General features: G+C 57.0%; 1 protein-coding gene across 1 annotated transcript in view; it reads right to left on the reverse strand.

The window, feature by feature from the left end:
- Nucleotides 1-27,321, reverse strand: part of NIBAN2 (niban apoptosis regulator 2) — a 53,947-nt gene that overhangs the window by 8,219 nt on the left and 18,407 nt on the right. The window contains exons 2-5 of the mRNA XM_078436470.2: nucleotides 12,387-12,517; nucleotides 6,948-7,076; nucleotides 4,962-5,067; nucleotides 3,543-3,710 (exon numbers count right to left, since the gene is read on the reverse strand). Coding sequence (XP_078292596.1) covers nucleotides 3,543-3,710; nucleotides 4,962-5,067; nucleotides 6,948-7,076; nucleotides 12,387-12,517 — 534 coding nt within the window. The remainder of the gene's footprint in view (nucleotides 1-3,542; nucleotides 3,711-4,961; nucleotides 5,068-6,947; nucleotides 7,077-12,386; nucleotides 12,518-27,321) is intronic.

Genomic DNA, 27,321 nt, shown 5'->3' on the forward strand with positions numbered 1-27,321 from the left:
CTACAGGAGTCACTGTCAGAGTCCAGGGGGGGTCTCAGCGGTGGGAACCGGGCGCAGCCCCACCTCTGCGGACGGCATCCTGGTCTGGGATGGGGGAGGGAGGAGGGTCTCCCCAGTACGTTTCAGGGACTGGAGATCAGGCAGGTGCGACCAGAACAGAGCAGGGGTGTTGAGCTGGGGTGCGCGCAGAGCCCGAGGTGGGTGCTGCCCACGAGGCCGGGGGAGAACACCCCCTCCCCTCAGGCTCTCAGGAGGACACGGTTTCCCAGAGACCAGGGTTTGCCTAGAAAATGTGGGCCATGCGTCACATGCAACCTCTCTCACATGAGGGCATTTCCATTTACAGACGACAAGCCAGGGGCATTGGCAAGGCCAGGCCGCTTTCCAGGTGGCAGGACGGGGCGATGGAAGGCTGGGGAGGCAGGAAGGAGGCTGCGAGGCCCCAGGCCTGGCTCTCGCGGCCACACGTGCAGCCTCAGACCCTTAGGACATCTCTGCTCGCTGAGCTGCTGAGTTTTCTACAAGAGAGGGGCCCCGTCCTGAGCCCTTCCCCCCCACCACCACCCCCCCCCAGTGTGGCTGTCACGGGGTAGGGGGGGCTGCGCTGTGTCCCCCCTCAGACTGCTATGTTAAAGACCTAACTAACCCCTTAGTACTTCAGAAGGTGACTGTATCTGGTGATACAGCCCTTAAAGAGGTCATTAAGATAAAATGAGGCCATTAGAGTGGGTGCCGATCCAACATGACTGGTGTCCTTAGAAGAGGGACTTGGATGCAAAGCGTGCACAGGCAGAGGGAGGACTGTGCGAAGACACAGGAGAAGACAGTCACTGCAAGTCAAAGGCAGAGGCCGCAGAAGAAGACTAAGCTACCTTGACCTTGGGACCTCCAGCCTCCCGAACCGTGGTTTAAGCCACCCAGTCTGCGGCACTTTGTGAGGGCAGCCCAAGTGGACTGAGACGCTAGCCCCGGGCCGAGACCTCGCACGCATTCCCTCATCCAATCCTCAAACAGCCCCACTTTTCCCGATGAGGAAACAGGCTCAGAGACACCAAGTTACTGGTTCGAGGACACACAGCTAGGGAAGGAATGGCAGCCCTAGGGCTCTAACACAGGACCAGCCGACTCCAGCCAGACCTGGCGACTTCCTGCCTGTGGGGTCCTCAGGGTCAGACTGAGAAAGGAAGCTGCATTCCTCAGCCCCAGGCAGCAGGCGAAGGGGGGTGGCAGTCAGACAGGAAGAGGCCTTGACCTCTGCAGCCCAGGCCCACCCTGAGGGCTCAGCTCCGTGCCCCAGCTGCCTCTTGCCACCCCCAGCTGCTCCAGGAATGCAGGATGTGAGGGGGGCCTTGGGACGGGCTGGCGTCCCCCCAGCTTGGCCTCCTTCCCCACCCCCCCCCCCACCCCCACTTCCTGGCAGCCCCCGAGTGAGCAATTCCAGGCCCTGCCTCCACGCTGGAGGAAGCAGAGAACTTTCCCACAGTCCTCAGGGCGGAGGGAAGGCTTCTCTAAAACCAGCCACAGGATGCCCCTTCTTTCCCACCCCTTCCACCCACAGCACCCGCACCCACGGGGCTTCCCTCAGCCTCCCTGGCGAGCTCTCTGCACGGTGCCCGGCCCGGGGTCAAGAGCTCTGCCCAAACCAGCGCATTTAGGCCTCCCAGCGATCCCACAAAGCTCGAACCTGTCATCCTCACATTGTACACGTGGGGAGCCCACCCCGGACCTGGCCTGGAGTAGCCCTGCCAGGTCAGCCATTAGCCCTAGAAACCTGGAGAGGGCAGAGCCGGGCCGGGGCTGAGGGGAGGGAGGAAGAAGGGAGGAGCGGGGCCGGTACCCAGGCCAGGCGGCCAGAGCCCAGATGGCCTCCGCCCAGCCCTGGCCCAGCAGCCCCCAGGGATCTGGGAACAGGAGGCCTTTTGTGGGCGGCCGGGCCTGGCCCAGGTGACAGCCGTTGGCCTGACTGAAGACCTGGTTCCTCCCACCTCACAGATTCCAGACCAGAGGTGGCTCTGAAAGGATGGGTGGGGCGAGCCGAGTCACCACAGCAGCCTGGCCTCCAGGCGTGAGTGCCCACACTGCGAGGTGGGCAGGAGCAGGGAGGGTGGGGGCGGTGGCTCCCTCCCCCCACTGCCCCAGGCCAGGTCATCAGGAGGAAGTCGGGAACAACCAGCACAGGCCATTCCTGCGCCACAGGCAGAGAGACCCTCAGTGCCCCACTGTCCCTATTTTGATCAAGCTCCAGAGCCCTGAAGGGCCCTCCTGACCTGGCCCAGTGCCCCTGCCGGCACTTGGGGTCACCCTCCCACACTTGCAGGGCCTCAAGCAGTTCCTCCTCTAGACTGTTTTCCTGCCTCCGGGCTCAAGGCTAGAACACTCCTCCCTCCCTCCACTCCTCCCCTCACCCAAGGACCATTCGCCCTTCGGGTCTCGGCTGAACTGTGACCTCAAGGGCGCACACAGCCTCTGCTAGCCCACCCTCTGTGCACACACAGGGGCAGCCCCCTCCAGGACACACACGCGCTCCAGGCTTCCACCCAGCACCCCAGGCAGCTGCTCCTGTTTAACATCTGTCTCCCCGGCCAGACCACCAGAAGCACAGGGGCAGGAACCGAGTCTTGCCCCCTTGCTGGGTCCTCAGTGCCCAGACACAAAAATGCTGAGTCAATGAGTGAGCAGAAAGAGAGCTCATAACTTGACAGAAGAGAACCCTGAGGCCCCGAGGAAGGACATGAACTTCTAGGCTACCCTACCGGTGAGGGGTGAGGTAAGAAATGATACGATTAAAAAAAAGTCATGGGGTGCCTGGCTGGCTCAGTCGGTGAAGTGTGCGACTCTTGGGGTTGTGGGTTCAGGCCCCATGTTGGGTGTAGATATTGCTTAAAAATAAAATCTTTTTAGGGGCCCCTGGGTGGCTCAGCTGGTTAAGTGTCCGACTCTTGATCTCGGCTCAGGTCATGATCTCACAGTTCAAGAGATCAAGCCCCACGTCGGGCTCTGTGCTGAGAGTGCAGAGCCTGCTTGGAATTCTCTCTCTCTCTCTCTCTCTCTCTCTCTCTCTCTCTGCCCCTCCCACACACAGTGTACTCTCTCAAAATAAGCTTTAAAAAAAAAAGTAAAATAAAGTTGTTTTTTTTTTAATTAAATAAGTCCTCACCAAGCATCAGGTGGACTCTCACTGTGATTCCTTACAAACACCCTAAGACTCAGGAGGGATTATTATCTCATTTTATACAGGCTCCAAGTCCCATTGCTAGAAAGAGGCAGAATCGAGATTGCTACTCTGTGACCCAGGGTCCAAGGGCTCAATAATCATACCCCTCTGAGAACAGTTTCCCCAAATATTCCCCCCCCCACCGAGTAGCAGAGAACTGTTTTCAAGGAAGAAGGTTAAAGGGCAACATCGCAGTGGCCTCCTACAGCCCCGAGCCGGATACTTGCAACAGCTAGTAGAGCAGGGTTGCCGCACCGCACTCGGCCACTAGGTGTCGCCACTCAGCGCCGAGGCCTCCCCGCCACCCCAGGGCCGGCTGGCGTCTCACCATTGTTGCAGTGCCGGATACAGTCCTGCAGGACCGCATGCCACTTGTCCTGCTCCGCTTCCGTCATCATGCAGAAGTAGTAGTGCCGTGCAGAAGGGTGCCAGAGGATGAGCGGGAACTGCGTGGGGCACTTGAGGATGGGGGCACTGCCCGACTTTGATGTGGTCCCTGAGGAGACAGGGTCCCCTGAGCCGCTGCTCTCGGCAGTTTCCGTCTGCCGGGGGAGGCGGGCAGCAGATGCCTGGGCCTGGCTCCGAGGGGCTGCCGGCTCCAGCCCAGAGAGGGCTGGCCTGTTCTGGGCTGACCAGTGAGTCAGCAAGAAGGCAGCATCCTTTTTTTTCTCACTGCATCCCCCACAGCCTGGCTAAAGGGACCTCAGAACCCCCTGATGTCTGTGCAGACTCATTTCTCAGAGCTGGTGCCGCATCTTGGGGAAGGCTCTACGCTCCGTGCAGAAAACACAACACAGAGTCAGAGCCCTCGGGCTCAAAGGCCGAGCATTACCTTCTTGGGTTTCCCTTCAAATTTCAGCCGTGCAGGCCAAAGTGTGGCTTAAATGTCCAAGGGGGGGGGGGGGGAAGTCTGGGGGTGGGGGACAGAAAATAAATAAAAGGAGATTTTTCTCCATTTTGTCTGCAAGGATATTCGAGATCCAGTGAGATAAGTGGTCCTGGGCTGGGGCCTTGCCACTGTTAATCATACAATGACAGTTCTTCTTTGCGCCTTGGCTCTGAGTCCCCGGGTGGGGCTTGGGTGTACACAGCACCTCGAGGGGTCTACACGACACCCCAAGGTCAGTCCTCTCGGTGCCAAGTTGCCGGAGAAGACACAACAAAAACAAAGCCAGAGTCGGGGCTGGAATCCAGGAATGCTGGGCTGTAGCTGAGCCCTCAACCACACGGGGCACTGTACTCCCAAGCCCCATGCGGGGGCACAGACTGCCCCCTAGATCAGCCTCTCCCCCACCCCTTGGTTTCCCTGGGATCATCTGGGAGGCAGATGTGTTCCTGTAAGGCTTCCGGGAGTCCCCGGCAGGGTGGGGTGGAAACAGGACGCCTAGAATAACTCCTCGCAAATGCAGTACTGACTCCACAGTTTACAAAGAGGTTCACCTCGGTCATCCTCTCCAGGGGCATTAAAAGGCCTCAGGGAGGTGGGAAGGGCAGAGAGTGGGACCCCCCCCCCGCTGCATAGTTGTGACTGTAAGGCTCAGGAAGTGGGCAGGCAGGCGAGAGCGACAATGGTTCAGTCCCACTGAATCCCGCTCTCGGCCTCAGGCAAACCCCCTCTCAGCCTCCCTGCTGAGGCCTGGCCATTCTGCAAATACGGACAGGAGCTCTGGGATCAGGGCCGCCCTCCCCTCTGGCAATGTCCTGGGCCTAAGCAAGGCATTTCGGCCTGGGATGGGGGGTCCTTTACCTGGTAAGGAGTTGCCGACGAGCTCCAGGTACTGATCCACAGAGGTGAGGATTTTGTAGCCTGCACTGTTGATGACAGCCCGTGGTGGGACCTGTCGCTCGTAGGCCTGAGGAAGGGACAAGAGGAATGGTCCCTCAGGGTTATAGCGTGGCCAAGCCTAACTCTCATTTCCAGGTCTGGCTCCAGGGCCCTCTCAGTGTTGTCTGCCTGAGGCAGGGAGGAGGAGGGGAAGGAAAAGGGGAGGAGGGAGAGAGAAGAGGAGGAGGAGCCCACCCACTGATTAGAAACCACATGGTGTAGGGGGCGCTTGGGTGGCTCAGTCCGTTAAGCACCCAACTCTTGATTTCAGCTCAGGTCCGCTCAGCTCCTCACTGACAGCGAGAGAGCCTGCTTGGGATTCTCTCTCTCCCTCTCTCTCTTTGCTCCTCCCTCACTTGCATTCTTGTTCTGTCCCTTTCTAAATACATACATAAATACATAAATAAATACATAAATATTGAAAAGAAAAAAAGAAAAGAAAAACCACGTGTTGTAGTGACCTGGATCCAGGCTCTGGGCTCAAATCCTGGCTCCACTGAACACTGTCTGTGTGATGCTGACACTAAGCTCCTTCACCTCCTATGCTTTAGGTCCCTGGTCTATAAAACCGGGACAGGGGCAGCTCCTACCCCACAGGGCTGTGTGAGCACTGAGATGATCCATGTGATAGGATCAGCACAGGGCCTCCCCACCAGGCACTGTAAGCGTGACCGGCACTGCCGTCCCTGTCACCAGCGGCGACCACTGCCTGAGTGTTTATTACACACCAGGCACCCTGCTAAGGACAATGCAAGCCTCCTTTCACAAAATTCTCACAATCCAAGAGGCGAGTACCATCGGTAGCCACAAGTTCACACAGCCGGTACACAGCCGACCTAGGACATGAACCTGGTCTGTCCCCGTCCAGAGTCTTTGATCATTACCCTGAACTGTCCACCAAATTCCTAGGTTCTGAGCTCCACACAAGCCCCCTTTGGAGGAGAATTAAGTCTGGACGCTGCTTTCATACACCAGGGTGGGTAAAAAGTGGTTCTGAGGTCATAGCTCATACAGCAGGGCTGCCATGCTGCACCTGGCCACTAGGTGTCACTACCCAACACATTTCTTCAGAATGGCTCAGGGCCTCCGGGACACCGATTTGCAAAGTGTGGTCCTAGGTCATCAGCACCATCAGCATCACCTGAGAACTTGTTAGAAATGCAAATTCTCAGCTCCACTCAGACCTAGACCAAACTGGGCAGGCCCAGCAACCTGTTCAACAAGCCTCCCAGGTGATTCTGATTCAAGCTATCAGTTTGAGAACCACTGCCCTGGGCAATCAGGCCGCTCCCCCCACACTGTTTACGCTTCTTTAACATTGATTTTCCTTGAACAGAGGGCACTCTGGGCCAGTCCTTTTGGCTACTTTGGAGAAATGTTTGGTAGTAGAAATTGGGTCTGTGGCTCAAACAGGTAGGGCTTCCCCAAGGGCTCAAGGCAAAGATAAGGAACAATCAGCGGGATGCTTACGCACCCAGTACAGAGCAGGGGGCTGCAAGGCGGGCAAGGGAATCAGGAAGGAAAGATGGGACCACAACCCTGCGTGGGGGGGGCGGGGCGGGGAAAGGGAATGGCCAGACTCTTGTGGCTGTTGAAGAGCAAGGATGGGAGAGGTCTGAAGAGCTTCAGGGAGCCCAGCCAGGAAGAGGGGGCGGGGAGGGGGACTAGGGCCTGGAAATGGAGGGATTGGACGGACTTGAGGCAACCTGGAGGGTGGGGAGGGGCTGGTGGCGAGTTGGTTACAGGGGGAGGCAAAGTGAAAGGTGACCCCAGAGCTGGGCACCTGGACACCTGTTTAGAGGGAACCCAGCAGAACAAGCAGGCTGGAGGTGGAGGCTGCAGAGAAGGGGCAGGGCACGAGACTCGGGGGGGCCACTGAGGCGGGGGGGGGGGGGGGGGGGGGCTCACCACTTTGTTCTCGTAGAGCACCAGCCCATAGTTGTGAGGCACGAGACTGAAGCGGTTCCTCCACTTCTTGTTGTCCTCCTGGTACTGGAACAGGTTCCCAGAGAAGATGATGCGCTCATCCAACGGCACCTAGGGGTGGGGCGGGGCAGTGAGTGAGGCGTGGCTTCCCCCGACCGTCCAGCAGGGCAACGGGGTCCCCTGAGAAGGGGACAGCGTGCTCACCCCTTGCTGAGCACATCCCCCCAAGTCCTCCTCTTGGAGGCAAAGCTGCATCTTACCCATGAGGCAGATAAGGAGAGTGAAGTTCAGGGCAATGAAGGGGCTTCCCCAAGGTCCACCCAGAGCCATAGTGATGCCAGGACTTGAACCCAGGCCAGCTTTCAGGGCCCAGCCAGGACCAAGGTCTCCCACTCTGTCCTGGCCCTAGACAGGCACGCTCACCTTGGGATAGGTCTCTGGAGTCCATGGCAGGCTGCTAACCCACGCACCCCCCACTGCAGCGTGGAGGGCATATGTCCGCAGGCCAGTACGGTGAAGGCCCTAGTGCCAGGGAAAGTCTCTTTCCTGCTCTAGGCCTCAGGTTCCGCTCAGGGTAACAAAAACCTGGCCAAGGTGGCTCCAGAGAGCCTCCCCAGCTCTGTCAGCTAACAAAATGGCACTCCACGGATTTGGAGGGGGTTGGAGGGGACCTCAATTTGGAGGGTTCAATGTTTGACCTGCATCCTGGCAGACCGATGACCAATGTGGGCATTAGAAACGCCCAGATCTTCCTGAAAAGTCCCAACTTTGACTTCACCTCTGACTCAGTGCGACTTCGGGCCTATCCCGTCACCTCTTTTGAGCCTCAGTTTCCTCATCTGTAAATGAGAGCAGTGACAGCACTGACTTCACCTAGGTATCCCAAGTATTGCAAAGAATGTGACATGTGCAAGGATCACACAGGCAGTTGGCACCTGACGGGCAGTCCGCTCAGCTCGAGATACGCAGCAGCCAGTGTCAGGATGGCTCGGTCTGTGTCAGTCTCCCCGCTCCACAGACCGACTGATTTGGGGAGGGGGGAGGGTGGCCATCTCTGAGAGCTTGCTTCCTGAGCAAGCCCACACCAGGAAGCTCCAGGGAAGGAGATACAGAGGCCACAGGGAGCAGGCTGACTCCTGGACGGGCGGAGGTGCAACAGCTTCTATCTGTTCTGCAATAAATACGGTGACTTTTGCAAAAACTAGACACGTACCCTATGTAATAACAGGAGAAAGTGTTATTGACGTGCCTAACCCTTCCCAGCTTCCTGGCTCGCCTTCGGGCCGCTCCCTGCAGCCGGAGCCAGGTGTAAGCCCTGGTCCCAAGCTGTGGCCCCCCGAGGCCCTGCCTCTTCACAGGGGCCCCCTCTTCCCAGCAACCTATCCGCTACTCTTCAAGGGGAAATGCCAAAACACTCTTGGAAAATGAGGGCCATTGTACTCAAACAATAGGACCCCTCAACTGCTTCCTATCGAGGGATAAAAATATTTACAGGAAAAGAAAATGGTTCCCCCTACCACGGCCCCCACCCCCACCCCATGCGCACACACAGTGGGCTTTGCCCAAGTCACAAAGCTGTGCTCAGTGGGCTATATATAGACAGGGACCTCCTCTCGACCCAGCTCTCGAATCTCCATCTTTTCTAGAAAGAAAGAGCAGACCGCTCTCCTGACACCCTGGTAAGACCCTTGCTAGTGAGACCCCAGGCCTCCAGTTTGGAGGCAGGAGCCCTGACTCAGGGGCAGCGGGAGGCCTGGGGAGGCCTTCCCAGCCCCCTCGCCCCCCAAGTCCACCCCCAGATCCTGAGGCAGCCCGTAAAGGGCGGCTACTTGCGGGTTTGGGTTTTATTTTGAAGACTTTCAAATGGCAGAGTCGTGTTTCCATTGGAAGGCCTGCTGGAAATGAAACGGAACCTGACAGCCCAGGCGAAATATTTTGGACTCTGCAAAGCTCTCCAGCGCTGCGAGGGGAATCTTCACTGGGTGGGGAGTGGTCAGAGCACAGACTCCAGTGCCGGCTCCACCGCCCGTCCCACGGGAGCCCTGGACGAGCGGCTCTGCCTCTCTGAGCCTGAGCCCACGTCACGGGTGTGGACAGAAGTATAACCCCTCAGAACGAGGCCGTGCCAGCTAGAAGAGCTGCACCCACACAAAACAACTGCCGTTTTTATCATTTCTGGGTTGTTGCTTTTTTTACTACTATTACCATTGTTATTGTATTATTTCTAATAAAAACAATTGATGTTATTATGACAATTAGTATTATTTCTATTAAGATATTATCATGAGGGGCGCCTGGGTGGCTCAGTTGGTTGGGCGGCCGACTTCGGCTCAGGTCATGATCTCGCGGTCCGTGAGTTCGAGCCCTGCGTCGGGCTCTGTGCTGACAGCTCAGAGCCCGGAGCCTGTTTCGGATTCTGTGTCTCCCTCTCTCTGACCCTCCCCCATTCATGCTCTGTCTCTCTCTGTCTCAAAAATAAATAAACGTTAAAAAAAAAAATTTTAAAAAAAAGATATTATCATGATTTACCACAATGGCCGATTTCCGGAGTGGCAAAATGGGACCAAAAATCCCTGCTTTTCAGGGATTGTAGGTGATTGATTTCATTTTACTCCTCTTACGCGTTACTTCGGTTCTCCTACAATGAACATGAAAGGCATTACTAGGGGCACCTGGGTGGCTCAGTCAGTTAAGGAGCCAACTCTTGATTTCGGCGCAGGGCATGATCTCACGGTTCCTGAGTGCGAGCCCTGCATCGGGCTCTGTGCTGACAGCGCGGAGCCTGCTTGGGATTCTGTCTCCCTCTCTCTCTGCCCCTCCCCTGCTTGCTCTCTAGATCTCTCCAAATAAATAAAAATAAACTCAAAATAAACAAATGAAGGCATTACTAAGGGTGTTTTTCATGCACAGTGATTCTCGTGCCTCGCTCTATCAGAGGTCACCCACTTCAGGGACCCAGGCAGCCTGTGATATTTCTTTTCCAAACAGGGGGGCATTCCCAGCTGTGCCCAGCCAGAGCAGCTCACCTGGGCTTTCTTACCACACAAGTGTGCACTTGCCAGACACCCGGTCCAGGCACCTCTGCCCTCTGTTGTCACCAGAGGTGGGGAGGTGGCCACGACTCCAAGGGTCCAGACAACCTTTCTGGTCATGTGACGCTCTCGGGCTCCGATGCGCGGCCCTGGCCCACCCTCCAGGAAATCTGGATCCTGGCTGGGGTCCTGCCTCCACCATCCTGGATGAGCCACTGAAAGGCCCAGCAGAGGCCCCTGCGCGTGCTGCTCCCACAGTCTGATGGTCTCTTCTCCTAGCAGGTCCTCAGCGGAGATGGCCCTTCTTCTGAGGGGCCATTGTGGACCACCCGGACAAGGTCAGAGTCCCCCCCAGTCTGAGTTCACTCTGTCCTCTCCTTCGTGGTACCCAGTTTGTCATGTAAATGACGTTTTCCTGTCTCCCCGAGTGTCTGCGGGACCAGCGAGGACAGCATGGCCCCTCACCTGCCCCGGCTCGGTCAACTGTGGCACCGGGCCTGCCTGTCTTCTCGGGGTACTCCCTCTATGTCATCAGTAGCCATCCCCCCTCCACTCCCTCCCCCCCCCCCCCCCAGCTGACGCCTCCAGCCATCCCCAATCCCCTCCCGCTGAGAAACCACCAACACATCCTGAAAGCCAGGTCAAGTGAGCCAGCTCCGGCCCCCTCGGGTCTCGTGGTAAACTGGCATATTTTCCACCACTTGGGTTTGGGGGAGGGTGAGGAGAGGAAGGAAACAAGCCTGACCCTCCTGGTCTGGGGCCTTCTCAGACTCTTTCTGTTCTGCCACCTCAGAGAGGCCCATACCGGTCCCCTTCCGCACAATCCGAATCCCATCTGGCCTCAAGAAACCCCACGAAATCCCCACCCCCTCCTGGAGGCTGCACGCACTCCTCTGGCCCAAGGTGGCTGTTCTGAGTGTCATTTCACACACAGAGAAACTGAGGCTCGGGAAGGTGAGGCCACGGGCCGGAGTTTACCCGGCAAGTCTGGACTCACACCCCTCGGGAACCCCACCTGCTCCCCTCATTCTCTCATGGAGTCCTCACCGCGGCCCTCTGCAGGAGGCACCCACCTGTCAGGTGAGGAGACGGAGCCCTGAAGGCTGACTTGACAGGCCAAGCCAACTACCAAGAGGCTCTGGCCCCGGTGCCCCGAGTTCTCTCCCACCAGACCCCACCCTCTTCTACCATTCTGTCTTGGGACCCGAAGCCTGCGTACGGGCTGACCCGGGCAGCCCACAGGAAGCCAACAGGACTGGGCGGGGAGGTGTGGCGAGGTGATCAAGGGCAACTCTGGAGCCCACCACGCATGGAATTCAGCTACTAAGGACCTGAGCACCGGCGCTGGGGCTGCCTGGCTGACCTAGCTCGGACCCAACTCCCAGGCGGGATCGGCTCTGCCAAGCCGATTCCCCAGAGGGGAATCCCCCAGAGGCGTCCAGGGGCCACCAGCCAGGGTAAGGGGCCTCTGGACTACTGCTTGGCCACTCCGGGGCCAGGCCACCTGCAGAGGTGGGGCTGGCACCCTTCCTTCCTGTCACCCTTCCCTCTGCCACCCCTTGGCCATCCAGGGGACAGAGAGTGAAGGTCACCGAAAGGAAATGCCCTGGATTTCCCTGGGCTGAGTCAGGGCCCCCTGGACCGCCCCCTGACTAGCAAGGGCTAGCTTCTCACCCCACGGGCTCAAGCCTGAGACCGCTGGCTTCCAGCTAGGCACTCACAGCAACCCCCCGCCGTGTTCTGGCATTCCCTCACCTCCTCTATGCCCGTCCCACCCCCAGCCCCACACCGAGGCCAGTCACAGGGTCCCCTTCCCAGGAGGCTTTGTTTGCCTCCTTCAGCCCATGCTGACCCGTGGGCTGGAGCCACACACTTTCCAGGCTCTCACTCGACAAATATTTACTGGGCAAACACAATCCTGCTAATAACAGGATAATGACAAGGCTGCTGATGCTGACTTATCAGCCGGCGCTCACCGAGCACCTTCCCTGCTCCAGGCGCCCGGCTGATTCTCATCTTTAATCCCAACAACCGCCCAGTGCAGGTGTTCTGATCCCATTTCACAGATGAGTAAACGGAGGCTCCACGAGGTGAGGTGACTTGCTCACGGGCACTTGGCCTTTAAGAGGAGCAGCTGGGCTTGAACCTGGGCCTGCCAAGATGACTCCAGAGCCCCAGCTCCACCAATGGAGGGGTTGAGCTGGCGGGGAGTCGCCCACAGTGAATGAAGGGGTCTTGGTAAGACCACCGGGTTACATGCCTACTCAGAAGATAGGTGGGGACCCTAGGGACCATCAAGGCAACAATGGTAAACTGAGGCCCAGGGACGGGAAGCCACTCGCTCAAGCCATGTCAGAGCCCACCCTGACCCCGGCTTGGCACCTCTTACCTTGCGCCAGAGCAGCTGGGCCTGCGGCGCCCCCGTGCCCTCGATCTCGTGGCGCATGCTGTTGAAGAGGGCCACGCCATACTGGTCCTCATAAAAACGGAGGAACTCCGTCAGGATCTTCCCGGTTTTCTCTGAAACGGAAGAACAAACAGGCCTGTGAGGTCGTCATGGTTACCCGCAGCTGCCCAGCCCTGCCCCAGGGAGGGGCACCAGCCAAGCTCCAAATTCCTGCTCGTAAAACTATTTGCACAAGCTCCACGCTTTCACCTGCACTGCGTTTCTGGCCGGAGTTGTGCATTTCCTGCACACAGCGGGTGAACTTTCGGACAGGAAAACGGGCAACGACTGAGACAGAGAAACCACCAAAGAGAAAACACGAGAAACCAGCAGACAAGGGAAAGAAAACAGCTGAGTCTCCCAGTCCCCAAGCAAATGCAGATGGAGATTCCATTCCCCCCACCCTCCCCCCGGGTCAGACCAGTCGGGGTGTAGAGAAACAGGCACCTCAACTCAGAGCCGTGGGTTCTAGAAATTGGGACGGCCTTTCTGGGAGGGGCGGGGGACACCATTGCGCGTACAATTTTAAGGGTGCATGCGGTTCCCGGATGCCGGGCTCACTCCTCTAGGAATTACCCACGGAGCAAGTCACAGAAGGGCAGGTACAGTATATTTTCACCAAGGCAATCAGCGGAAATGGGCCAGATGCGCGTGCGTGGAGAGGGATTCAGAACATGCCAGTGCACGTGGGACAGGAAGTGGGTGGGGGGACCCACAGGTACCACCCGAGGGAAGGCGTCCACCTTTGGCCACGTAAGGAAAAGCGAGTTACAGAATCACATGTTAAATATTACCTCACTTAAAATTACCCCTGTCTGTGCCTGTAAGTTATTTACACTCGGAGACGGAGGAAAAGGTCCAGAAGGCAGCACTCCTGACTGTTCCGGGTGGGACCCAGGGTGTGGGAATAGGAGGGCCGAGTGAATTGCGTTTTCTGCTTTATTCACTTTTACAGCATTTGAATTATTTACCAACATTGATTCCTTCCACAATAAAAAAAATAAACATTCTAAAATTAACTCCTCTAAGTTAACCACCTTTTGGCTTTCACCCGCCATTTGCTTCTCTCTGCTGCTAAAGCACTTTCTGAACAGGGAAGGCGACTATTGTGACCTCCAGAGCTCACCCAATGCACAGCAGACGCTCAGTAATGGCCCTGCCTGGGCATCCCTATTTGCAGATGATGACACCGAGGCCCAGGGAGGGTGGTGACTGTTAACACTCCAGGAGGCCTTCTCCTTAGGAGAGACTTCCTGGCCCTGAGAAGTTGTGGCTCCATTATCTGGACCTCAGGTCCCTGCACACTAAGACGGGACTCAATGGTGGATGAGTCCAGTCTTAGCGGTGAAACCACCACTGACCGTCTTGGGTTCCAGATTTGAACAACTGGTCCTGGGGCACCTGGGTGGTTTAGGCAGTTAAGCACCCGACTTCAACTCAGGTCATGATCTCACAGTTCGTGACTTTGAGCCCCGTATCGAGCTCTGTGCTGTCAGTGAAGAGCCCGCTTGGGATCCTCTGTCGTCCCCTCCCCCCCACCCCCACCCAGCCCCGCTCTCATGCATGCACATGCGCAGCACTCTTTCTTTCAAAAATAAATAGGGGCACCTGGATGGTTCTGTAGGTTATGTGTCTGACTTTGGCTCAGGTCACAATCTCACTGTCTGGGAGTTCGAGCCCCACATCAGGCTCTGTGCTGACAGCTCAGAGGCCAGAGCCTGCTTCGCGTTCTGTGTCTCCCTCTCTCTCTGCCCCTCCCTGGCTCATGCTCTGTCTCTCTCTCTCTCTCATGCTCTGTCTCTCTCTCTCTCTCTCAAAAATAAACATTAAACATTTTTTTTCAGGGGCCCCTGGGTGGCTCGGTCGCTTAAGCGTCCGACTTCGGCTCAGGTCATGATCTCACGGTCCGTGAGTTCGAGCCCCACGTCGGGCTCTGTGCTGACAGCTCAGAGCCTGGAGCCTATTTCAGATTCTGTATCTCCCTCTCTCTCTGCCCTTCCTCTGTTCATGCTCTGTCTCTCTCTGTCTCAAAAATAAATAAACGTTAAAAAAAAAATTTTTTTTAATTTTTTTCAATGTTGTTAAAATAAATAAATACATAAATAAATAAATAAATAAATAATTAATTAATTAATAAGAAAATGAAGAACTGGTCCTGTCTCAAATAAGGGATTGACATGGCACCCCCCCCCCCCCCCCCCCGGCCCACCGCCATGGTTGGTCTCTGAGTGCCAAGAACACACCTTGTGCTCTTCTCAATAACCTTGTGAGGTAGGGCTAGTGTTACTCCCATTTCACAGAAGAGCTGAGACCCAGAGACGTTAAGTCACTGGCACAAGGTCACGTAGCAAGTGGGTGATGGAGCTGGGATGCAGTCTTGGGGCCCAGCTAGGAGGCTGGTGGGGGGGGAGGGGGGCTGGCTGGCTACTGAAAGCTCGTGCCACTCGTGCCCAGGGTCTCAGGCAGGCCCACTCCCTCTATGCCCCCTGGAGGCAGCTCAGCCCGAGGACCCCTCTCCGTAGACCCTGCCTGTGGTCCCCTTTCCTGGAATGAGGTCATGCCGGTCCAGATTCCGATCTGGGGAGAGGAAGGGGGGAACAAATGAGGAATTTGCTTTGAATGCCTATTTTTTAAAAGCCATAAACAACCAGAACTCTCTCAAAGACCACGGGGATTGTTTTGGAAAAATGATGAGGCAGGATAGGGAGGGGTGAGGGGAGCAGACAAGACGGGGTAATGCATTGGAGCCAAAGAGAGAAAAATGGGACCTCAGATGACAATAATATTGATATATCACCATCATCATCATCATCATCATCATCACCATCATCATCACCATCATGGCTACCACTTACTGAGCGGTAATCCGAGCCAGCGGGTGGACATGTTTTACGTGCCAGATACCAAAGAATCCTCATCAAACCCTAGGGAGTCAGGGCTATTGTTTCCCCAGTTTAGGGAGGAGACGGAGGCTTGCGGGCGTAGGACTGGACAGCCAGGCTCTCAGCCACCAGGGCACGCAGCCTCAGCCCAGGGTTTCGCCCCAACTCTGCCCCAAGCAGTCACATGACCAACAGGCACTCTACCTGCATGTGGGATCTCGAGGGTCCTTCAGCCATGGCTCTTGGGGGGGGGGGGGGGGCCTGACCAGCCCCTGGGACACCCAGCCTCAGAGCATTATTTCCAGAAGGGCCAGAATCCACCCTGACCCTTGGGAAGCCAGGCCCAGCAGGAAGCCGCTGTCCTGTGTCAGAACTCGTACCCAGGACTGCCTAACCCAAAGCATGCCCTCAGCAAATCCCAGATACTGCAACCAAGCAGGGGGTGGCTAGGTTTAGAAGGCCCCGGGGCTGGACTGGGACAAGAAGGGCAAAGTATCATCCCTTGAGGTGTGTCAAGGCCCGATTGTGGGGAAGGGGGTTGCTGTAGGTTGAAGAGGAAGCGGGGGAGGCTGAGGAAGTGAAGACCAGAACAAGGTGACCCTGAAGGAGACAGAAGGCAAAGGTGAAGCTGACGGGCTTGAAGTATCTGGGCTGAGAAGGGCCGGGTGGGGTAGGGGGCAAAAAGAAAGAAAACCCACTGTCGCCCTCCCATTGGGATGAGGACAAGTTATCCAAGCCGGACTGTAGGACCAGGGTCCAGGAGTAGAGGGCTTAAGGACTAGGGTGGGAGTCACCAGGCAGAGGGTGGAGAGAAGAGAAGGTATGGGCAGAAATGGACAGAAAATGGGAGTAGGAAAAGAGGAGATGGCCCCAGGCACCCTGCACCCCCAAACAGGCAGCAGCAGCCCTGGCCCCAAGTTCACCCAACTGCCAGTACAGGCATGCCTTGCTGTCCAAACTCAAGAAGTACATAGGCACCTGGGTGGCTCAGTCAGTTAAGCGTCCGACTTTCAGCTCAGGTCATGATCTCACGGTTCGTGAGTTCGAGCCCTACATGGGGCTTTCTGCTGTCAGTGCACAGCCCACTTTGGATCCTCTGTCTCCCTCTCTCTCTGCCCCTTCCCCTCTGTCAAAAATAAATAAACATCAAAAAAAAAAAAAAAAAGAAGAAGAAGAAGAAGAAGAACTATATAGATCTGGATCTGTTTTCAGATAAACACTTTGCTACCTGAAATTCCAGAACCAAACATCACAGAGTGGGGTCTCTCACTACCCAAACTTGCTCTCCCAGCTCGGGAGCCAAATGGATTGGGATGCTAGTATCTGTCTGAGGATTGACCGTAAATCAGGGAGGGTGGCCCTGACACCGTTCTGCACACCACTGGCTCCCCTTTGCTCCCCACTCTGGCCTGGCACAGGCAGATGCTGAGCAAGGGGCAGTCCACTCACCAGTTACTGAGCACCTACCCCGCACCAGGCCCCAGGACTGGGCAAGCCGCTGGGCCAGGGGTAGGGGTGACATCATTTCTCAAGGGGTTCCTTAGAAGGGTCCCAGGCAGCACCAGGAAACTGGGTGCGTTTGGCCTAACTCTGGTCAAGGAAGGGTTACAAAGGGAAGACTTGGGGGGGGGGGGGTGTGGCAGGGAGCAGGGCGGCAGGATGGCTTCCTGGCAAGGGCAGCCCCAAGCACATTCTTGAGAGAGTCTTAAGACAGCCTGGAAGGAACCGCCTCGTGCTTGGTACAAAGGAAGTGTCATGGGAAGGCAGCGCTGTAGGGGGCCTAGGATTTGGGGCTGGAAAGACCTGAGAGAGGCAAGCCAGGGAAGGGGGCCAGTCCCCTCCTGGGAGAACGGGCTCACAGGGGAGAAGCCCTCAACAGGGTCCCCAGAGGCCTGCCTGGCCAACGCTGCTGGAGGGAAACCTGGATGGGCAGCCCCGGCTGCCTTGGATGCTCCTCCTGCCCGCTGAGCTCCGGGGTCATGGCCCAGGCAGTCCCCTTCCTCTGGGCAGTGCTCAGCACCCCCTTTCTTCCCTTCTGGCCACCCTACAGCGGCTGTCTCCCTGGAGTTGTTGTCGGGATTCTACAGTTCAAACCCCCAGCCTGAGTGTCTGTGGATGGTCCCCAGGCCTCCGGGGCTCCTCTCCCCTCCACACCTGCCCATGCCAGCTCTTCCCGCCTCCTCCCATGGCTTCTGGAGACACCACAAACCACGGATTTAGGGCTGCCGAGGCCAAGGCTCACCATCCCTCCCACCCAAGGTCCCCGGGGGTCCCAGACTCAGGAACTCTGGGAGGTACAGATGCTGGCATGGAGCAGTCCGAGGGCGTGGGCCGCCCTCACCACCTTCCATGTTTTCTGACCCATCCTCCCAGGTGCCCTCTGACAGCACATCCTGCAGAATTAGGCGGTAAACTCACCCCACTCAGACTCAGGGTCCAATGCACACACTCAGATTCTTCAAATGGCCCCAGACGTGAATAAAACCCTCCACTTTACAGGTGTACAAGCCAATGCTCACAAAGACTAATGGCTCAAGAAGTCACTTCACTTGTCAGTCAACAGAAAGCTACTGAGCTCCATGGAGCTGTCTTGAGAAGCACTCATTTATGGGGTCCCGATTCCCTTATGAGCCCACGAATCCTGGGAGTGGACCTGAGTGTCCCCATCTGCACCCAGACACCACTGTGCTCTGGGGCCTCAGGGGGACCAATGCCCCCTCCCCGGGGCCTCCACTGCCACATCACATCTGCACCACGAGGGTAGTGGGCTCCATCTGGCTCCGGATGTGGGGGCATCTCTGCCTCCCAGATGACTGGAACCCTGTCTCCAAGGGCTGCGCCCTTTGGGACCATCAAGAGCGACCCAGAGGGGCACGTGGGTGGCTCAGTCAGTCAAGCATCTTGGTTTCGGCTCAGGTTGGGATCTCAAAGTTCATGAGTTCAAGCCCCACAGTGAGCTCTGCACTGTTAGTGCTTGGGATTCTCTCTCCCTCTCTCTCTGCCCCTCCCCTGCTTGTGCTCACTCTATCTCTCTCTCTCTCAAAATAAATAAATAAACTGTACAAAAAAAAAAAAAAAAAGAATGACCTAGAGCCACCCCCTTCCCATCCAGGCCTCCTAACTCTGCCTCTAGAACCCCCAGAGTTTACCAGATGTGACTATCACTAAAAAGTTATGCATGTTCAACAGCTCACTGAACCCGAACAGATACTGTTATCCCCACTTTACAGATAAGGCAACTGAGGCTCAGGGAGACCAGGTGACCTACTCAGAGATGCCACAGCCCAGAAAGGGAAAGAGGTGAGTTTCAAAGCCTGTACAAAGCCCCCACCGCACAAAGCCTCCTCATCCAACAGCCTCCCACATGGCACCGAAGTATAATTTCTAGTCCTGCCTTAAACTTGATTTCGGGGTCTTTGCCTGGTCCCAAGAGGCAGGCAAAGTGCACCTTACTATCTCCATTTTACACATGAAGAAACCGAGGTTCAGAGAGGCAAAGTGACTTTCCCAAGGTCACACAGTAAGTAGATGACTGTCAGAGCCAAGACTGAAGCCTGGGGTCTCCAGCCCCAAACTGGTCAGAGCTGGCAGGGAAACTTCACACCTACTGGATCCTTACCTGTCCATCTTCTCTGGGCCTTAATTGTCCCACCTGTAAAATGGGTGGGTAGGTCCCTGTTGGCTCAACTGATCTAAAATCTCAGTGATGATATAATCAGTGTTGCCCTGGCCCCAGGAGCTGACCGGGATGCTGGCCTCAGCATCCTCCTCTGAGCTGCTGGTGAGTCAGTTCTGAGTCTGACCACAGGCTCCTCAGGCTGGACAGAAGGACCGGGAGGGAAGTGGGGGGCAGGATTCAGCATCAACCCTACCTGTGTACGAGGCACCATCTCTGTTGGGCACACGGGCTCTGGGTTCAAGTCCTGGCTCTGCCACCTACTAACTGTGTGGCCTTCCTCAAGGCACTTCCTCTCTCTGAGCCTCTGTTTCCCCCTCTGCAAAATGGCACAACAGTATCTGCCTGATGGGGTTATGAGAAAATCAAGATCAGGGGCACCTGAGTGGCTCAGTCGGTTAAGCGTCCAACTTTGGCTTAGATCATGATCTTGGAGTTTGTGAGTTTGACCCCGCATCAGGCTCTCTGCTGTCAGAGCAGAGCCCCTTCAGATCCTCTGTCCCCCTCTCTATCTGCCCCTCCCTTGCTCATGCTTATACTCTCTCTCTCTCAAAAATAAATTTAAAAACATTTAAAAAAAGAAGAGGTCAAGATCAACGAGCTAATGGGCATAAAGCATTTCACCCTGGCAAAGAGGAGGCATGTTAACGGGGGCTCCTATACAGTTCCTCTTGTCCAAGCTTCCCCTAATCTGGAGAGAGGCCCTTGAAACACCCCTGGCCCAGCTGAGCAACCCCCGGTGCAGCCTAGCCCCAGGCCCAGCACCAACAGTAGCCAAGGCAACCGGAAGAACGTTAATCTCTGATTTCCCAAACTGACAACGTTAGGGGTCACGCTGCTTCCTGCACTCAGAAAGCGGGGGCTGGGCAAGAATGTGGGAGGCCCCAGGGTGGCCCGCAGTCCCCTGCCAACTCTGGGGGACAGGGGGACTTAGCCCACTGTGCAGATGGCAAAACTGAGGCTCAGAGAGGAGAAGGGGCTCGCGGAGCAGAGGATGAGAAAAAGGAGTGCGGAGGTGTCCCAGAGAGCCTCGAAGGCCTTCTCGTGACCCTCCCAAAGCCCAGCACATGTCACGTTGAGTCACCCCCCCAATCCTGGACTCAACCTGGGGCAGGCGGTGTCTCATTTCAGATGAGGAGAACCGGGATCCCTGCCAAGTCCTTCAGCTGGGGAGCAGCAGAGGCAGGATCTGAGCCCAGGCCCGGGGCCCCCTCCACACTGACTGCCGGGTCCCAGGACGAAGAGGGCAATCTCCAGCCGGGACCACGTCAGCCTTGTGCCAGCCACAGGGGCTTCACGTTGGTCCCAGCCCCAGCTTGGCCCGAGTTGAGGGCAATGCGCCAAATCTGTTCCCGGCTCATCCGGTCCCTCCAGCGGGCCCCAGGGACACACCTCACCCACGAGGCCCGTCCCGGTTTCAGGGCTGAAAGAGATTTGCCGACTGAAACCAGGCAGGCGGCACCCTGTAGGGCAGGGCAGGCCCGGAACTTGCCTACCTGGTTCTCAGAGCCCTGGAGAGAAGGCCCAGGGTGGAGAGGTAGAGGAGGCAGCCAGGGACTCAGTTTCCCCGTGTCATACAGCTGCCCAAAGTACCACCATCTCCATCATCCGCCTAGGAGAGCAGGGAAAGCTTATAGTCCAGAGAGGTGGCGACACTCTCCTGGGGTCGCACAGCATATGTCAACAGAGCTGGGTCAGCACGTCAGGCCCCCAGTGCCCAACCCAGGGCCCTTCTACCTGGCCACCCTACTATCACTATTAAGAAATACTAGCAACAGCCAAGTGTTCAGCACCCCTCCACACCCAGCACGGTGCTACACGTTCACACGTGTTATTTCCTGTGTTGTCCCCACTTTACAGAGGAAGACACTGAGATTCAGAGAAGTTAAGTGACTTCTCTGGAAACACATAGCTTGTAAATGACAGGAACCCAGATCAGCCTGAGTCTAACACAGAACCAGAGTTTGGGCAAATCCATCTCACCCCCACCTGCCAGCCTCCGGGAGCTGGGGTTCCACACCGCACTGGCCCTGTGGGTGGCCGCTGTCAGAAAGGCTGACATGGCTCCCACTCAGGACCTGTAATCAGGGGCAAAGTCAGGAAGAAGGGGTAATGACAGGCTCCACTGGCCAGCAGAGGAGGGGGACCGGCAGACCGCCCGTGAGAAGAGCCTGAACTAGCAGCCGGAACCCCGCAGAGCCGAAGCCAAGAGGGGGTTAAGTCAGCTGAGTGGCACCCTCACCCCAACAGCCAGTTCTTGTTCAGAAGAGAGACAGCTGCCAGAGAGGGCACGGGACTGATCCAAGGTCACCCCACAAATACCCCCTGAAGAATGGGTTTGCTCAGAGCACCTGTATAGCAGCAGCAGGTCCCTGGAACCCCACTTCTGGGCCCGAGAGGATTCCCCCACCAGCCATGCCCCACGGCCCAGCGCAAGGCCATCAGGGTGAGGTGGACTTCCTAGCTGACCAGGGGACGGTCAAGAGGCCAGTACAGCTGAGCCCTGACTGTGCCACAAGTCACTGCCCCCCAGCCATGGGAATGCCCATCCTACGTCTGCCCGGCCTCCAAATTTCTACCCATTTCCACTCCTGACTCCTTCAGATCCTTTGCTTACAATAGCCGCAGGGATCTTCGTGTTACAGCTCTCACCCTGAACCTTCTCTGCTCAACAACCTTCCATGGCTCCCACTGCCTTTGGGACAAAGACTAAACTCTTCAGAAGGCCCCCAGGCTCCTGCCTTCTCTTCCTTGCCATGGGGTCTCCAGGTCAGGAACACTCCTCCCCCCTCCGCTGGGGGGGTGCCCATTTCTCAGCCCCCCACTGCACCACTCTCTCCCCCAGGATGCCCCCAGGCCAGTGGGTATCCCCCACTTATTTCCATAGCCCCCCACTGATCTTGCAGTGGGTGAAGGCCTGTTTCCTGTCGGACTCCCCCAGGCAGTACCCACCACATCTGGGACAGGGCCTGGCGCATAGTAGGAAGCTCAGAGCAAGAAGCCAGAGGCGAGATCTAGAGCCAGGGCCGCCCTGGGGCACAGAGCCACCCTCGCTGAGCAATAAAGCTCCCCACACACACCCCAGAGATTCCTCATCACAGAACGGGAGGCTTATGCCCAACCCAAGGGCTGTGGCCAGGCCCCAGAAATGAGCGGATGCGCACAACACCTTCCTTCTTACTCGGGAAGGTGACTGCCACCCACGAGGTTCCCTCCCTGCTGGCCTCAGCTGCCCTGAAGGGACCCTCTGCTGGTCACCCCTTCCCTGGAGCCGGGAACAAGGGAAAATTCTCTCCCCATAAATACAGCAGCCCGCAGCATGCCAAGGCCCGATTGTGGCAACTACCTGATGGCATGCCAGCTCTGTGCAAGGGGCTTTATGGAGGAGATCAAAATGGCCCAGGGAGGGAGGGTCTGTCATTACCCCAGTGGACAGAGGAGGGAAGAAAGCGTCAGGCAGTTAAGGAGCCTACGCAGCGTCACACAGCTGGTAAGGCACAACGCTGGCGGCTGATCCCCAGGCTTACTCTGCAGGGCCTTTACTGCATTTGCCACCGGGCCCTGGCAGCAACCCCAGGAGGTGGGTACAGGTACCACCCCCACTGAGGAAACAGGAGGCTGTGAGGCCCAGTGACTTGTCCAAAGTCAGCCAGCTGTCAGGTAGAGAAGCCTGAATCCACGCTGGGGGCTTGAACCCGGGCTCCCGGGGATGTGGAGACACAAAGGACAGTCATGCAAAGTGCTTCAGAGAGGCTCTTCCAGGGCTCCAACACCCCAGGAGACGGGAGGTTCGCCCGTCATTGCATTCTTGACACCCGCCACGGGGCCTGGCGCACCGTGGCCCGCAGACAGAACACTGAATCGGATCCAGGACCCGGCAGGTTCTGAGCCCCATTTCCCTCCCCGAGGCCCCACCCTGGTAATTTCCTATCCACCCCAGGCCCCCATCTCTACGCTTTCACCTGTGCTGTGCCCCCTTGCAGAAGCCCCTTCCCCCCTCGTTTCCACAGTTCAAGGTCTTAGCCAAAAAAAGAAAAACACAAAGTCTTAGCCAGACTTCAAGGTCCCACTCAAATATCTCCTGGGATTGCCCATTGGTGCATAATTATAATAATAATTGGGACCTGAGCGAAGGCCTGTAGCACTCACCCACTGCCAGGCACGGAGGCAGCTCCCATATATGCTAACAAGTATCCTCAACGTTATTTAACCCTCACCCAGATTTACTCTTGAACCCATTTTGCAGATGAGGCTCAGAGAGGTGAAGCGACTTGTCCAACGTCACACAGGTAAGAGGGAAATTGTGACCTGAAGCCAAGCCATCCACTGTCCACTGCTCTGTCCCAACACCTAGAATGGTGCTGAAACAGAGAAAGAGCTCGAAAACATTTGTGGTCTCTCTGCCAGGACATCCCCCACTCGCCTGGCAGCTGCCCGGGTCAAAAGGGGCACCTTGTTACCTTCTGTATCCCAAGCGCCCAGTGTGGCACGGGTTTGGGGACAGAAAAGTGGGTGTCTCATAGAGGCAGGGGTGTTAGGGGGGCCAAGCTTGAAGCAAGAAGCAAACCCTGAGCTCAGGACGGCCTCTCTGGGCTTCAGTTTCCTTGTCTGTAAAATGGGCATAACGTGATAGTTTCCCACACACAATCTCACTCGGTGATGAGGGGTCCTCAGGAGATGCTGACTTTTGTTGTCAACAAAGCACTGGGTGAACAATATAAAGATACATGGCTGCCATCTTAACCTTTGGCACCAGTGGAATCCCTGCCCCGGAGTGTCCCCTTATTAATGGACCAGTGACATATGCTTATAACAGGCCACTGGACCTGGGAAGGGCCCTCTAAGATGAAGTTCGAGCTCCGGATTGGACAGATGGGGAAACCGAGGCTGGGGAATAGGAAAGAAGCAACCTTGTGAGAACAGGGTGAAGAGAAAGAAGGGGGGGTGGGGGGTGCGGTCAGAATTCAGCACCCAGGAGAGGGAACTGGCTCTGGTCTGAGGGTCTCCGGCCTGGAACATTCTCTCAAAGCCCCCTCAGCCTGGCCATCTCCTCTTCCTCCCCCTCAGGCTCGAACATCACCTCCTCGGAACCCGAGACAGGTCCAGTGCCCGCAGCCCCCACTTCTCCTTGGCCCTCTTCTCACCTACAGCTGCTGTATCCCCATGAAAGGCTCCTTCGACCCCACTCCCCAGACAGAGACCTTGTTCCCGCCGTCTCCCCGGAACCCAGCTAGTGCCTGGCCCAGGTGCGTGCCCGATAAGCAAGTGCTGAGTGGGGAAGGCCACCCCCGGAGGGAAGGCCATCCAGTTTCAGGTGCCCAAATGGCCGCCACGGGCCCAAAAAGGAGGCTGAGGAGGGCAGAGGCTGCCTGGGGCTCCCCGTCGCAAAGGCAGCTTTGGGACAGGGCAGTGGGATTTCTCACAAAGCTGCCTTTAAAGCTCTTCTCAGTTGGCAAATATTTAACCACGGCTCAGAGACCCAGGTCTGCTGGGGAAGAGTGTACGGGAGGGCCTGAGGAGGGAGGCAGGTGGCTGAAGTGGGGCCCAGAGAAATGTCAGAAAGAAAAAAAGGCAGACTGAAGACCCGCCCACCGGGGACTGCCCTTTCCTTTATACCCCGGGCAGCCTGGTGGGAGGAAGTCGATTCCCATCTTGACACAAACAGGGAAACAAAAGCCCTCTCATCTCCTCCGGGGCCCTCCCTCCCTGCCTGGCAGCACCGTACCCACAGCTCACAGTTGGCGGCTTGTTCCGGGAGCCCAGAACCCAAGAACACAGAGCCAAGCTGCGGAGGGTGGAGAAAGGGTGCCAAGGCCCCACCCCCGGCCCCAGCCAGGGCAGGACTGGCCTCTACCCACACCTACCCCGGGCCCACCGCAGGGTCCCCGGCACTGCGCCTACCGTGGGGGGCACCGCTCCCACTCCTGGGGTTCCTCCGGGGGCTGGTGTTCTGCACCAAGCCCTGCCGTGGCCAAGGCCACACCCCAGGCCGAGGAAGCCATGACAAAAGGATCAAAGGGGGAGTCGAAGGCAGCCTGGAGGACCCCCAGAGCTCCAAGATGCTCCAGCAGGACCAGCGGCCTCACACTGTGCACACCCCTGCTTAACTTCCTTGTCCCTCTCAGAGAGAGCCCTGGTTTGGGAACCAGACAGGTGCCAACAAAGCCCAGCTCCGTGGTCCTGTGGCCTCGCCTCTAAGCCCGGGTATTCTCTGTGCACTGGGGATAACTGGCTTCTCTCTCAGGCAGCTGTTGTCAACAGGACGGGCAAAGAGGCAGCTGATCTGTGACGGTGATTTTGTAAACACTAACCTCCATCCTCCTCACCCCCGCCCACCCATCCCTGCTGACTTCTGGGCAACACCCTCCTCCATTCCCTTCTTTTCATCCTCGCCACACCCACTGGAGCCCTCTAACCTGGGGCCTGGACACCTGTCACAACTGCCCCAGGCCAAAGGGCAGCAGCCCTGATTTCCTCGACACATGTCCAAGTCTGGACTGGAGACACGGGGCGCTCTGCCACAGCACCCTCACACTGGCCTGGACCCCGCCCATTTGAGAACCCACCACCGACTTTCCCCTCGGTGCCCAGCCCTTGAGATGCCCAGGCAGACCTTCCTGACTGAGCCCTTCCTCTCTGACCACCTGGCAGCCAGCATCACTGCTCAGCCCCAGCCCCTCCCCATCGGCCACAAGACGCAGGAGCTGAGGACAGGAGCCGGCGTGAAATTCAGGCCCTCGGAGCCAACCAAAATGGCCACTGGAGGCAGAGCCAGAGTCCAGTGAGGGTCTTGGGGGCTCCATTGTGCTAGCCCAGAAAGGTTTCATGTTGCCCTCGTTCACCAACCGTGCGGCAGTGGGCATTCAGGAAGGAACTAGACCAGCCCTTCTGTCTAATGAGGGAGAAAGACTATCAACAAAACCTACAATGAGCATGGTAAGCCCCCAGTTGGGAGCAGCACGGGAAGTTACAGGAGCCCAGATGAGAGGCCGCTAACCTAGCCGGTGGAGTCAGGGAAGACTTCCGGAAGAAAATGGCGCCTGAGACACGAAGAGGTGCTAAGTAGGTAAAGGAGGAGGAGGACTGGGCAGGGAGAGGGTGCCAAGCAGAGACACAGGAAATGCACAAATTCAGACATTCGAGAAAGCATGAATCCATTCCACAAATAAATGTAGGAATACCTTCTATGTCAAGAACGGTATCAAGGTTCTGGAATCAGATCTCATTTCGAGTACTAACTCCACCGCTCCTGGGCTGTAGGACCGTGGGCATGGGACTGATACTCTCAGAACCTCAGTTTCCTCAGCTGTAAAATGGGAGGACCAGCAGTACCCATCTGGCGAGGTTGTCATTCGGATTTGATGAAATGAGGAGATCTACAGAGCCTGACCAGACGGGGTCCTGTGTTATCAATAACGAGGCCTACTGATGGAAAGAAGTTCCATCTGCCCGAGCGTTGATGGCCAGGAAATGAGTGTTCAGGTGGGCACTGGGGTCTTTCACAAGCTCAGGGGTCCCGTGGTGCGCCCATCTGTGCAAACAGCAGTGCTCTGCAATGAGTTTCATGCCATGAAGTGGGGGGCAGGAACGGGGAAACAGAACAACGGCCACTCAGTCTCTCAGGGGGCCACTCGGAGGGACGGGAAGGTGACATGCTTGGGGTCCCATCTTTCTGGGCCCTCATCCCTCAGGAGTTAACTAATCAGAAAGGGGAAGCGGAGACAGAAACAGCAACAGATTCTGAAAGCAACTACGCAACAGACCGCACACCGCCAAACCTCAGCCAACCACAGCTCCTCCGCTCCGTGGCACTGCAGGTGGGCAAACTCCTTGTCTGAGCCTCCAGTTCCCACAGGGAGCCCCACAGGATGGACAAAGCTGGGGGAGAAGCTGGTGCCTGGCTGGCTCGGTCAGAAGAGCGTGCGACTCTTAGGGGCGCCTGGGTGGCGCAGTCGGTTAAGCGTCCGACTTCAGCCAGGTCACGATCTCGCGGTCCGTGAGTTCAAGCCCCGCGTCAGGCTCTGGGCTGATGGCTCGGAGCCTGGAGCCTGTTTCCGATTCTGTGTCTCCCTCTCTCTCTGCCCCTCCCCTGTTCATGCTCTGTCTCTCTCTGTCCCAAAAATAAAATAAAAAACGTTGGAAAAAAAAATTAAAAAAAAAAAAAAGAAGAGCGTGCGACTCTTGATCTCGGGGTCATGAGTTTGCACCCCACGTTGGGTGTATGATACTTAAAATTAAAGAGGGGCGCCTGGGTGGCGCAGTCGGTTAAGCGTCCGACTTCAGCCAGGTCACGATCTCGCGGTCCGTGAGTTCGAGCCCC

Source organism: Panthera onca, chromosome D4 (assembly GCF_046562875.1).
Source record: "Panthera onca isolate mPanOnc1 chromosome D4, mPanOnc1 haplotype 2, whole genome shotgun sequence".
NCBI classification, from domain to species: Eukaryota; Metazoa; Chordata; class Mammalia; order Carnivora; family Felidae; genus Panthera; species Panthera onca.